Genomic DNA, 14,492 nt, shown 5'->3' on the forward strand with positions numbered 1-14,492 from the left:
TTTTTTTTAAAAAAGTTCAATTTATTTAATTTACATGTGTAAAAAATGGATATAACAATTACGCATAAATGAAACTATATAGCTGAGTGAAAAATACTATAATTCGTTGAAACTGCAAGCCCTTCTTAGCTCTCAAGTGATTTACTTCTTCTTGTAGACATAACCACCGTTGGCAGCATATTGAGTACCAACATCAGCACCAGCTGAGGAATAGCTACCAGATGAGTACGATTGTTGTTGGAAAGTGGCGACGGGAGCCGAGTAGGTGGTTTGCACAGCTGGAGCAGAGTAGGTAGCTTGGACAGCGGGAGCAGAGTAAGTGGTTTGGACAGCTGGAGCAGAATAGGTGGCTTGTACAGCTGGAGCTGAGTAGGTGGTTTGAACAGCTGGAGCAGAGTAGCTGACAGAAGGAGCAGAGTAAGTGCTTTGGACAGGAGGCAAATATTCACTGGTTGGGGCAGAGTAGGTGGAGAAAGACTGAACAGCTGGAGCAGAGTAGGTGGTTTGTACAGCAGGAGCAGAATAGGTGGTTTGCACTGGAGCTGAATAGCTGACCGAGGGGGCAGAGTAGGTGCTTTGTACAGGAGGCAAGTATTCGTTGGAAGGAGCCGAGTAGGTTTGTTGAACAGGTGGCAAATAGGTATTGGACAAATGGCTAACATCAGCGGCAGCCAAGGCCAAAAGAGCAAAAGAAGCAGCTACGAAAAGTTTCTGGAAAAAATACAAAGTTATTACATTAAGAAATGCATTTACGATTTTATTTTTATTTTGTTATATCCCAAACTGCATTTAATCCGATTCGATGCCAAATGAAGAGATCCTCCTTTCTGTTATACTAACCATTTTGAGTGAATTGAAAATTAAAATGTTGAATGTGATCTTTGTGAAGTGAGCAAAGGAACTGATACTCATCGACCAGCGCACTTGCCAATTTATAGCCAAAAAACTATGTTTCGCAGGGTCCAGTCACAGCAGCAGACCTACCGCACTCAAGTTCAGTTGTCGATTCTCTGTTTGTGTTGTTGTTTAAATATCAACTAAACAAGTTTGTGTATTTTTATTTATTTGCTTCTTACAATGTTTCCATGGCTTCAACAGACAAACAGAAGAAAGAAGCACTACCTCTGTATGCGAATAAAACAAATACGTATAAAAATCGCAGTTAGCTAAAACAGCATGCAGCTAAAGGCAAAAGAAAACAAAACACAAAAAGTACCGACCAACATTAAGTCAGTATTAATTTGTTTTGCCCCCCAACCATTATGTTCGTTTGTATGTGAGTGAAAAATATGAAATTCTAAAATATGCTAATAAATTTTTTTATTTCTTTTTTACGAAACATACTGAAGATTCTAATGTCTTCTGGAAGACATTTGACACACGCAAATATCAAATTTCAGTTATTAGATACACTGAGTAAATTTATATACCTTGTGGGTATATAAAGTTGGTTCCTTCTAAGCCATTACAATAAAGGAAATACGTACATTTATAATCGGGATTTGCCGTATCGAAGGCTTTAAAATGTAAATTAAAATTTAATAGATTGGTTTGACACGAACAACGGGTCAACATTTTTTAAACTTTGGTTACTAGCCCTACATTTACCAACCCAATTCGGGCTTTATTCGGGCACACTTACAGGAAACTTTCCCACTTATAGTAATAGGGTATATATGGGCAATATTACCAATTTTTTTTAAAATAGTTGAATCCGAGGTCCACCCCTCTTCAACTCGGGAATTATTAAAGAACATAAGAATAGTTGAATAGTTTTGGATTTATAGATCTGTCGTTGCAAACTTTTCATGATATTACCTCCAAAGTTTATTTGTGTGGAAGCTGTGTCTACTTTAATGTAAAACCAGTAAAGAAAGTAGTAAAGTCGGACGGGACAGACTATATGATACCCTTCACAACTTTGGGTATATTCAACAGATGAATCCTAACAGATGTCGCATTTTTGAAGGGCCAGAAAAATGAAATTGGATCCATAAACACATCATTCTGCAACCTATACTAAATTTTGCATTTGGTCAGATATAGAGTTGCTTTTTACAATGGGACACAATTACATAAATAAATTTAAAGCAAATATCAATTCGACACCCGTTGATTATTTGGATAAATATCTTATAAACGTGGAGAGATTGGTGCACCATTAACTTAAAATCGGACGAAAATATTTATAAAAGCTATATCGAAATCTAAACCGATTTCTTCGAAACTTATCACAGGTTAGGTTATACTAATTTCAGCATGTTTTGTGCACACCGGCCACATTTTGAGTTCTTGGTGCATAATTTTACTTAAAATCCGGAGAAAATATATATTGTAGCTCTATCCAAATTTAAACCGATTTCAATAAAAACCTTCCACATGCTAAGTTATAGTAACATCAGTTCATTGCACAAAATTGTGTGGCTATCGGACAAACTTTGGGTCTTACGGAAGAAAAGGTATATAGTACTTATGTCTTAATCTGAACCGAAACTTAGTACCCAATATTCACGACTTAATTCAGTACGCTATGACAAATTTTGCGCAAATAGAAAGATATATAGGGACTTTGATACACCATTTATCTGAACTGATTTTTACGAAACTTAGTAGACACCATTCTAGACTCAATTCAGTACGCTATGCCAAATTTCGTGCAAATCGAAATATTTTTAGGGACTATGGTACATCATTCACCTTAAATCGAACGAAAATATATATGGGAGCTATATCTAAATCTGAACCGATTTTCAGGAAATTTAACACATTCATTTTGGACCTAATTCTGTACACAATATCAAATTTCGTGCAAATCGAAATATATATAAAATCAGACGAAAATATATAAGGGAACTTAACACACACCATTCTAGACCTAATTCAGTACGATATACCAAATTTGGTGCAGCATTTACATAAAATCGTACGAAAATATATATATATATATAAATCTGAACCGATTTTTCCCAATTTTAATAGGGTTCGTCCTTGGGCCAAATAAATGAGCTGTGCGGAATTTCGTGCAATTCGCATCACAAATGCGACATGTACCTTGTTTACAATTTAGCATGGACAGACGGGCGGACATGTATAGATCGACTTAGAAAGTGATTCTATGCATTTTCTCAAAAGGAACCATGTGTCAATCTCGTTTCCTTTTGCCTGTTACAAACATATGCACAAATGGGTAAAACCAGGGTGAGGCAACTGGGGTTTCTTATGTCGATTTGCTGAAATTTTGAAGCCCGATTTTGAGTGTTTAGTCTCAATGCGCAATCACAAATTTTCAAATATTAATTTTGTAATTGTTGTACTCGCGAATCTGAGTAATTTGATATATACTTTGTGTATGTAGTATGTACGTCTTCAGAGTAATATTTGTTTCATATGGGTACCCGCTACAACACCTCGAAATATTCTTTCGATACCCCACAAAGTAAACACATTATTGATCAGATTAAAATTCTATGTCGATTTATGTATGTCCATCTGTAATTTGGTATTTTGTATTCTCAATGGATGTCAAATCTCACTACCAAAAACTTCAATATCTCCATCCGGCTAGATAGATTAGATATTTTTGGGAATTTCAATCATATTTGCTCACGTACTTTTCGGTATTCTCAAGGTCCTATCATAACATGAGTTTTCTTTTTTTCAATCTCCATTGCAATAAATGACAGTATCCTTATGGTAAAGGGACCAAATTAACGCTTTGATTTATGAATTTTAATTCAAACATATTTCGAATAGATATGAAATTAAAAACAAACAAAAAATCTCTATGTGTGTATTTAATTCATTGCATAAATTTCTATAGTTATAAAAAATAATGCAAAAACAACAACAACGACGATGCACGTCTTTTGTCAATTTTCATATAGCTTTTAGGATTTTTGTTTAATATATTTTGGTGCTAATAAAATTTGATTTATGACTGAAGCCAGTATGATACCCAGAGAAGACTGCATCATTATAAATGACTTAATTACCCACTAAATATTGACGGCTAACATGTGTGAGGTGAGAGCATCACTTAATTTGCTCGAACTAAAAAAATATATATCTGTTCATAGATTGCTGTTGTGTTTTATTACACTTTAGCCACATAATTTTATCTTTGGGGCGTTTTAAAATCGAATATAAGCGTGATTAGTTTTTCCCCAGTTCATAAGCGGAACTTACACTTTTCAACCCGCCGAGTTGGGAGCAAAGATTAGTTGCAATGCATTGAATATAAAAACAAAACAAATATATATAACACCACTTAAAATTTAATGGACATTTAAATTGGCTTAGTTAATTGTTGAGTGGTAATAAATCAAAATAATATTTCGAAAGTATATAAAGATGTGTCGCCCATGGCAGCCTTAACTCATTAGATAGCTATATTAGGTAGAAACAGCATTATTGGGAACAAATGCTAGCTGGTGGGTTAATAAAGTAGCGGGCGTATTTTTATGACTTAAACGACTATCTATTAAATGGCTATCTTAAATTGTTGTTGTACTATGCTATAAGAAATACATACGAAACCTTCAAATTAAAAAAAAAAACATATGATTTTTTATTATAATTTAATTTTTATAACATTTCAGAAACATGATAGACTAATGCGTTTAGTTGAATTCAAGGTAATATATTTGGTTTTTTAAATGCACACATATTACGATGTTGCCAACATTCAAAACTGTCAATTAACTGGCCAATAAAATTTGATTAACATCTTCTGTCATGGCTAACATGGAAGTGCCCTGATGGTGCAGACATCCGGTCACTTGAATAATTTTAAATACTTGGGTGTGTATTTAAATTAAGAGAATGTAAACTTGCATGGGACCCTGCACATATTTGATCATCATACCTATGAATGGACCAACACGTTTCATTTTGAAGTGGCAAAATCCAAATGAAGAGCATATAATTGTTTTCTTGCATTTGCAACATCTCCAAATGTTCGCCGTAGACGCAATAAACTATATACGAAGTCTGATCAAAAAATTATCCGACCCTAGCAAAACGCCTTCGTTTCATTGGTGCCGTCAGAGGACGAGGGTCATATTCGGTTATATGGTGGGGTGGGGCGGGGTCATATTCGGTTATATGGTGGTTTATCATCCTTGTTTTATAACGGAACCGCCGTATGGTTCCATAACCTACCGCCGTGGTTATGGAACCATAGCCATATATATAAAGAAGGTCAAAAGATGGATCCACGTTTTAAATGTTATGAGCGGCCCGGCCGAAATTTTTATACTCTCCACCATGAGGATGGCATTCAAAATAGGATAGGACATTGAATATACAGAAAAAGTAGTGAAAAAATAGGATTGCCTAATAGGACCAAAATGGATAACAATATCTTGGGTAGTGAAATAAGTACACCCTACACAACTATGTTGTCAAAGTATTATAGCTTTGTGTGGCCCCAAACGTTTGTAACACCACGAAATATTGATCATAGACCCACCTTTAAGTATACCTAGCTGAGTCGATCTAAATATGTGTGGTTGTAAACATGATATAGGCCACAGTTATTAACCAATCCCTAAAGAAAATCCCTATTGTTTTTGATCCGTTTTGATCCGTTACAATTTAGGAAATGAAATGGACCAAAACTTTTTTTGTTTGTTTTTCTGGAGAACTTACAATTATGACCGGAACATTATGAAATTTTACACAGAAAGAGGGTTCTGGCCATAGAATAAGCATGACAGTTTTGATGGAGATCGGCCAAGTTTTAGCGGGTCAAAAGGAACCAAACTTTTGCGTGAAAATTTAGAAAATGTGTATTCTATGGCGAATATGGTTACTCCTGATGGCTATGTTGACAGTAGTATATACTAGAGGGGCGGTTGACCTTTAAATTGATGACATGTTTATTGTTGTGTGTACTCGGATGTGGGAGTTATATGTAAATATTTACTGATGTGATTAGGGCACTGATCGATTTGAAATTTTATACGATATTCCGGTTACGGTCAAGGACGACGCCTAAAATGTTTGGATATGATCAGATGACATTTGGGGAATGAAATGAACCAAAAAGTTAATTTTTTCAAGTCGCATATGGGCCACAATTATAAGCCGAACATCACATGGGGATGTTCTGGCAAGCTGATTAGAATAGCTGTTTTGAGGAGACAATATTCAGCGGGTCAAATCAGCCAAATCCTATCTGTGTAAAATGGCAAAAATTAGAATCTTATGACGAAAATGTTCACCACGGGAAAAAGTATTCCGGAAGAGTAGCTGTTGATTTCTAATCGGTCAAGAGGGTGCATTTACCGCGAGAAATTATCCAGGCACGGAATATAGATTCGCAGAATATTAGTGTTCCGTGGTAGTTGTGTAGGATAGGGTCGGCCCGTCTAACTATTCAGCTCCGCTCTCTGGTTTTTAGTACTGATATGTGGGGATACCGTTATATGAGGGATACACTGAATCTTGGATCAATATTAATAATTATACCCTTCACCTCACTGTGGTACAGGGTATTATGTCTTTGTGCATATGTTTGTAACAGGCAAAAGGAAACGAGATAGACACATGGTTCCTTTTGAGAATATGCATAGAATCACTCTCTGAGTCGATTTATGCATGTCCGTCCGTCCGTCCGTCCGTCCGTCTGTAGATGTTAAATTGTAAACAACTATAGGTCAAATGACCACTTTTTCTGTGCAAAATTAATAGCGGCAACAAAATCATAGTATTCGTCATGAAATTTGGCCCAACTGATTTTTTTGTTACTTGAATCGTTATTTTTGAATTTGGAAGAAATCGGTTCAGATTTGGATATAGCTCCCATATATATATATATATATATATATATATATTTTCGTCCGATTTTATGTAAATGGTGCACCATACTGCCAATATTGGTCCGATTTAGACAAAATTTTGAACAGAGTATTGAATTAGGTCTAGATTGGTATGTGTCAAGTTTTGTTGAAATCGGTTCAGATTTAGATATAGCTCCATATATATAGTTTCGTCCAATTTTATGTAACCAGAGCACCATACTGCCAATATTGGTCCGATTGAGACAAAATTTTACACAGAGTATTGAATTATGTCCAGATTGATGTATGCGAAGTTTTGTTGGAATCGGTTCTGATTTAGATATAGCTCCCATATATAGTTTCGTCCGATTTTAGGTAAATAGTGCACCAAACTGAAAATGTTTGCCCGATTGGGACAAAATGTAGCACAGCGTACGGAATTTAATCGAGTTTGACATCTGTGAAGTTTTGTTGAAATCGGTCCAAATTTATATATAGCACACATATATAGTTTCGTCCGATTTTATGTAAATGGTGCACCAAACTCCCAATAATGGTCCGATTTAAACGAAATTTTGCACAGCGTACTGAATTCAGTCCAGTTTGGCATCTATGAAGTTTTCCTGGAAATCGGTCCATATTGAGATTTTTGGTAAATGGTGCACCAAACTTTCAATATTTATGCGATTGGCATGCAATTTTCTTATAGATTTCAGAATGTCATGTGTATGGTTTTTATTGGCTCAAATATCTATGTAGATCACATTTGTTTTTTACCCGATTCCATGTTAATGGTCATCCAAAGATGGTATGTCTCTTCTATCAACAGGATATTGTACACATTATCATTTTTGTTTGTACCCAAAGTGGTAAAGGGTATCATATAGTCGGTCCAGTCTGACTTTTGATCTTTCCTTACTGGTTGTCTTTGAAAACATTCATCTTTCTGTGACATTTTTCCAAATTTTGCGCTAATGTTAAGCAAAATTAATGTACTATTTGCTTTAAAAATTTCTCTCTTTCATCCGAAATGTTGTCGACAGCAATTTTGCTCACTACATCTTTATATTTAGCACTAATAAATATCACGTGTCATTTTCTATCGAAATTTCAAAGTTGACTGAAATATCTATTTATAGAATAAATTGTAAATACAAAAACTACAACAACTCATGAATAACGACACTTTGATTTTCTCCAATTTTGTGAACAATTGTGTGAACCTTGGCTGCTACAAGGTAGTGGTCTGAATCGATATTCGCTCCTTGGATTGATCGAACGTCTAATACATTGGATGAATGCCTTCCGTTATCACAACATGATTATTTAGATTTCTCGTCGCTTGATAAGGAGAAATCCAGGTGACCGGCCTTGTGTTTAACGACATGCTTAAATCTGGTTCTCATGGCTTTGTCGGAAGTTTCTTCATGGAGACGAAAATTTTCGAATTGCATTAAAATCTCCTAGCAGAATTTTAATGGCATGGCCAGGGAAGCGGTCAAATGCTGTTTCTAGGCGTACAAACTGTACATAAAACCAGCGAGCGTCGGACGGAATGACCATATGATACCTTACACAACTATCACACAAATGTATTTCGCGATATTTGCACTCTTTTGGCCGATTAGTGGGCGACAGATATTTTTTCTTACTCTGGTATGAAAACAGGTATTCTAATTAGTTGTCCTGATTTTTTCCCCGTTAGTGATGTTCGGGTTATAATAGAGAGTGACTAGAAAACCAAACAAAAATAACGTTGTCGGTCCATTTCATGTCCAAAATGACATCTGGTCATCATCGAAAATTATAGGTGTCGTTCTTGACCATAACATACACTTCATGTATAATTTTAAAGCGATCAGCGATATTATATGAGTGCTACCCATATAAAAATTCCGACCATTTTTTCGAAATTTGGACACGTTTCCAGCCAAATTGAATGTAATTTTATATTTTGAAGTCTCGTTGGTTATCAAATCTCTTATTGATAGAACCATTTTTATAGGTTTTATCAAGGGCTAATTCTTCTCTGTTGTGACCTCTTCTTATAACATGACATATTTGGTTTGGAAACAATACGTAGATTATGTGATGTAACCATTGAAAACGATGTTCCCTTTTCAAATGAAAAGGGCTCTCGATGGTCAGAAGCACACTTCTTTTCTGACAGGTATCCTTAACAGATTTATTTCCTATTGGAATAAATATAACAATTGTGCGGTTTGTATAGTCCAAAACTTCCCTTAAAGGAATTTAATTCCGCATTCATAACATGAACACAATTGTGAGCAAACAAAAGCAAAAACACACTGACACAACAGAAATTAAGACATTAAACTTCAATTGTTTCAAATCTTTGATGTCACTCAATACAGTATTTAATGCAACTACCACTACTGCCAACACTACCTCTTATGACAATAATACCTTTTTTGTTGCAAAATCAGATTTTCTCAGTTCTCTTCTGTCTTCTGTTTTTGTATTTTTCTGAAGTATTGAGACAATAAAAATGAAGATTGCTTTTTATGTTTTATATTCTATTGACGTGATGTCGTCCACCCAAGAACAAATGTGTTGGACAGTTTTTGTGAAACAATGTTGCTGTTGTTCTTGCTGAGTATTTCACTACAGAGGCGGACACATTAAAACCTTTCGCAAACAATAGCAACAAAAAAGAATGAATGAAACAACAACAACAAAAGGAAAATGTCAATAACACGTACACGAACACCATCACATTATAGACGGTAACTTAAACACAAAATACGTACAAACAAACACACACTATATACTTACGTATATAGTTTGTGTTTTTATTATTTCTACCATTCATCTACATTTGTGTTGCTGGTGTTTTTGTTTCGCATCTAAAAAGACTCCCCGAAGGTCAAGTAACCAAAAAAAGGGGGGATATTACAAATTTGTCATGCTGACAACTTGGATTTGGGTTTTTCTTTCCAGATCAGAATATTTAATTTTTTTGCTCTACATTTCTTTGTTATTGTCACAAAAATATGCAGTATCATAGCAAAAAGGAATTTGCTTGGCCACGTTGAGGAAAACTAAATTGTGTGTAGAAAGAAATTGATAATTTATCAATGTATTATCTTCAATATTTTGTATAGTATAAACAATTTGTTGTTATTTTGTTATTTTATTTGCGGAGTAATGCTGATGCATTAAATATTGTAATTTCTCAAAATGATGTACTAAATGTTATAATTTACTGAGCACAGTAGTAAATGTTAGATTGGGGAAAAATAAATCCATTATTTTTATATGAACTATAGGAATTTATTTAACATGTTTCGGAATGTCCGATTTGCACCGTTTTGTTTTATGATTTGTTGCCATTTTAAAGGTAACTTCATAATGTTTCTGTATAATTTTTGAAAATGTTGCTAATCAGTGCACTACTTCTAGGTCCTCTAACTAAATGAATTTCGAAAATGGAACCCATTGGTCTACTCATTTTTAATTCAAACTAGCATATGCCCGATACTTCGTTAGCGAATATACGATTTATTTAAAAAACCAATACCGACCGTAATATAAATTATAGTACATATTTCGAAAACTATCTCCATATCTCAATACGACACACCAATTCTTTCCGCAACATAGATCTAGTTTTAATTGATTTCATTTATTAGCCTTTACATTCTTGTAATACTTATTTTCAAAAAATCCAAATATAGGCTCACCAAAATATCATACCAATGTGTACTAACATTAATATAAATTTCCATAACTAACTACCTTAAAAATCATAAGTACGAATTTCCAAAACTTCTCACTTAACCCAATCTTAATTCCAAATTTGAGGATTCAAGATCTATCGGTTCACCTGAATCTAAATTATATCAAATTTAGTACCATTTACATCATGCAATCCAATGGCCATTTAGTACACATTAAAAAACATTTCCAAAAGTTCCTACATAACACGATCCAACACTCCAACAGTGATACTAACTCTAAATTTTAGGATTCCAGACCTATCAAAATCCAACAGTAATATTAATTCAAAATATTTAGTATTCTAGCTCTATCGGTTCACCAAAATCCAAATTGTACCAAATTTAGTACTTTTCAAACCATAAGTACAAATTTCCAAATTACCTACACCTAACTCCAAGTTTCAGGATATTGGTTCTCCCAAAATTTAAAATTGTTACTATTCCAGCCCTAAATCCAAATTGTATTAAATTTAGTGCCATTTAGTATCCATAAGTACAAATTTCCAAAACTACTCCATACCCTCCAATGCGAAACTCCCACAATAACCTTGTGGGAGTTTCAACTAAATCCAAAATGGTACCAAATTTAGTACAATTCTGTACACATTTAGACATTTCAAAAACTTCCAACATACCCCAATCCTACACGCCAAAAGTGATCCTAACTCTATATTTCAGAATTCCAGCTCAATTGGTTCACCCAATATTTAAATTGTACCAAATTTTGAACACATAAGAACGTATTTCCAAAAGTACCCATACATCCAATATAAATTATATTTCCACATTTCAGCCCTCTATCGATTCATCTAAATCCAAATTGTACCAAATATAGTACCATTTAGTACTTTTCTTACACATAAGCAAAACTACCTACACTCCGACGGTAATATTAATTTCACAGTTCAGCTTCATCCGTTTCTAAAAATTGAAATTGTACCAAATTTAGTGAAGTTTTGTACTTTTCGTATACATGAGTTCAAGCTGTCAACACCACTTTCTTATATCGACCTTACTTTTCAATCTTAATCCGCATTCCAAATTCCAAGTTTTTAGCTTTATCCATTCACATGCTATGAAATCGTATCAACATTAGTACATTTTAGCAATTTTGTGGATACTAACAGTTCGAATGTTCAAAAAATACGTTGCTACATCTATTCTACAATTTAAAATTTAAGAGTTCTATCTCTACCGTTTTGCCAAATACAAATGTCTGTCCGTCCATGTATTTTTGTGAACAAAGTACAGGTCGCATTTATAATCCGATTTGAATGAAATTTGGCACATGTCACTACTTTGGCCCAAGGACGAACGCCATTGAAATTGGAGAAAATCGGTTTACATTTAGCTCCCATATACAGTTTCGTCCGATTTTATGTAAATGGTGCACAAAACTGCGAATATTTGTCTGTTTGAGACAAAATATTGCATAGAGTACTGAATTATGTCTACTTTGATGTATGCCAAGGTTTGTTGAAATCGGTTCAGATTTAGATAAAGCTCCCATATATAGATTCATGTAAATGGAGCACCAATGAGTCAAATTCAGGCCGATTGGCACAAAATTTTGCACACCGTACTGAATTAAGTCTAAATTTATGAATTGAAATCGATTCCGATGTATATCCTATGTCTGTTCTCCTAGCGTATATGATTGGAGACTTTTCAGGTTTAGATACAGCTTCCATATATATTTTCATCCGATTTCATTAAAATGATGTACCAAATAAATAAATAAAATAAATAAAGTTTGTCCGCTTAGGATGAATTAGCGCACAATGTACCAAATCGAACATAGAATAACATGTATTGGATTTTGTGTCGATATAAATTTTGGATAGCGCACTGTGTTGCAGCATACCAAATTAATATATAGATCGTATACGTATTTTGCCCGATGATTGACATTTAATTTTTTATAAAATTCAGATTGGTATATGTATGGGTTGTTTTAATATAGTTCAAATATCTATGTAATTCACGCAGTTAATTTCATCTAATTTCCATTTCAATGGTCCCCCCAATTTCTATTTAAAGGATTCTATTTAAAGGATATTGTACATATGAGCATCTCTTGTATGTGAAGGGTATCATATAGGCGGAACGTCCGACTTTTAAATTTTCCTTATTGGTTTTTAATTTATATAATTTCGTTTATATTTTGTAATTTTTGTTCTGAATTTTTAAGTTTCAAATATATTATCCACATTTTATGAATTTCAAAATGTGTCAACCCGAGTACATACCTAAGGGCACATTGTTCTATGCTATTCTATGTCAAATAAAATGTGTGACAACAACAAGAACATTAAATGCAAAATTGAAATATTCCCCATTCGATTGGGCTTCATTATAAATATAATATTATGTTCATTAAAATATATTTGCCATATTATGGTTGTGACAGTTTATTTGATTAAATTAAATTATAACAAGGAGCTTAGGAGTACTTCAAAGGAATAACTCTGTTCATGATGGTTTTGAATGACATATGTTATATATGTAAATAAAAAGCGGGTTCGAAAACGTTTTTTTTTATCAAAGCATATAATTAAATGTCTGATATGCTGATTATTAACATGACATAAAACAAGAATTATTACCATGAAAAAAATAAGAATTATGTTGCAAATTATCCTACACATGTTACAAAAAATCAATTTCATTAAAGTGATTAAGGGAATCCAATGAGGGGTAATTTAATATTATTTTCTCTGTAATAGAATGTGAAAGTCTCTGTAGAAATTGAAAGTATCGGAACCAGTTATTCATGTTCTTATGACTAGAAGCCTTTGAAGGTCTTCTATGGCAACGGGCAGAAGAAGATTGTTGATATTTTTTATATATGTTTATATATTCCTTAAAGTTCCCTCAGACAACTTACCTTCTATAGTTCTTCTATGACCGGAAAGGTTATCCGTTATCAGTTGTTAAGACCTTTATATATCACTATGCATAAAGAAAAATTTTTGTATAGTTCCTTCATAGACACATGATCATTTCTTCATGATGTTCTTCACAATCCTTGAATTTTGTCTTTGTAACAACCTGTCAACAATTTACAATTTGTTAACAAAACTTTGTAACCGTTTAATTTTTTAGTTATTCTCGCATAACAATATTTTACATTCTCTTTCAAATACAATATTTTTATATATCCCCCACTGAATTCCAATAGTTGTTCTTTCATTTATTTCCTCAATTCAGAAGTGTCGAAGAAAGACGACGACCATTTGTGGTTTTCCTTTTCCTCTGCGCATTCCACTTCCGCTCAAGGATGCTTATCTTCCCGACATTCCTGTCCGCCCGGCAAACACCAAATAATTTTTGTGAAGCGTTCGAATTTCCGTTTTATTGACAATAATCAAAATACAAAGCGCCCCCACCGAAAAGAAACCCTTAGGCACCTAAAAGAAATTCGATTGTAAAACGGAATGTCGTTGTCGTATACGACAGACAGACACAGTAAGTGCCTATGCCTGTGTGGGATGATGGAATCCGGAATAACAAAAGATCCAGAGTTCTCAAATGTCAGCGGAAAACGAATGTCCGTAACAATGGCATGCATCTCATTGCCAGCATTTGCCACAGCATTTGCCAGCATTTGCCATATTACAATAAAAAAGCACACACACACACAAATGATATAAAATGAATTGATATAGTGGTTAAAGGTAAAAAATACCAAGGTTGAAGATATCAATGAATAATTGTTTGTCTTTAATGTTGATACAAATTTCATGAATTGATTTAAATGGTCTTGTTTTTGGAACTGCTCATACTACCACAATTAATTACAAGACTTTATGCAGTTGGGACTCATTACGATAATCAAAAAAAGTGAAAAAAACGTTAAGTTTGGCTGGGCTGAATTTTTGATACCATCCACCATAGGTATATTGAAAGGTACTTGAAATGAAAATATATTGAACATACCAAAAACTTGACCTGTACCGACAATTCTACA

At 33.9% G+C, this 14,492-nt stretch overlaps 1 protein-coding gene across 1 annotated transcript in view; it reads right to left on the minus strand.

Annotated features, from left to right (window-relative positions):
* The window catches only part of LOC133335975 (paternally-expressed gene 3 protein-like), a gene marked incomplete at its 5' end in the record, with an annotated part of 31,071 nt that extends 30,360 nt beyond the window's left edge, over positions 1–711 (minus strand). Inside the window, one exon of the mRNA XM_061544269.1 lies at positions 146–711. Within this exon, the coding sequence (XP_061400253.1) occupies positions 146–711 (566 nt within the window). The remainder of the gene's footprint in view (positions 1–145) is intronic.
* Between the last annotated feature and the right edge of the window lie 13,781 nt (positions 712–14,492).

The sequence above is a fragment of the Musca vetustissima genome, unplaced genomic scaffold (assembly GCF_032173495.1).
Source record: "Musca vetustissima isolate MV318-11 ecotype Yass unplaced genomic scaffold, APGP_CSIRO_Mvet_v1 utg34393, whole genome shotgun sequence".
Lineage (NCBI taxonomy): Eukaryota > Metazoa > Arthropoda > Insecta > Diptera > Muscidae > Musca > Musca vetustissima.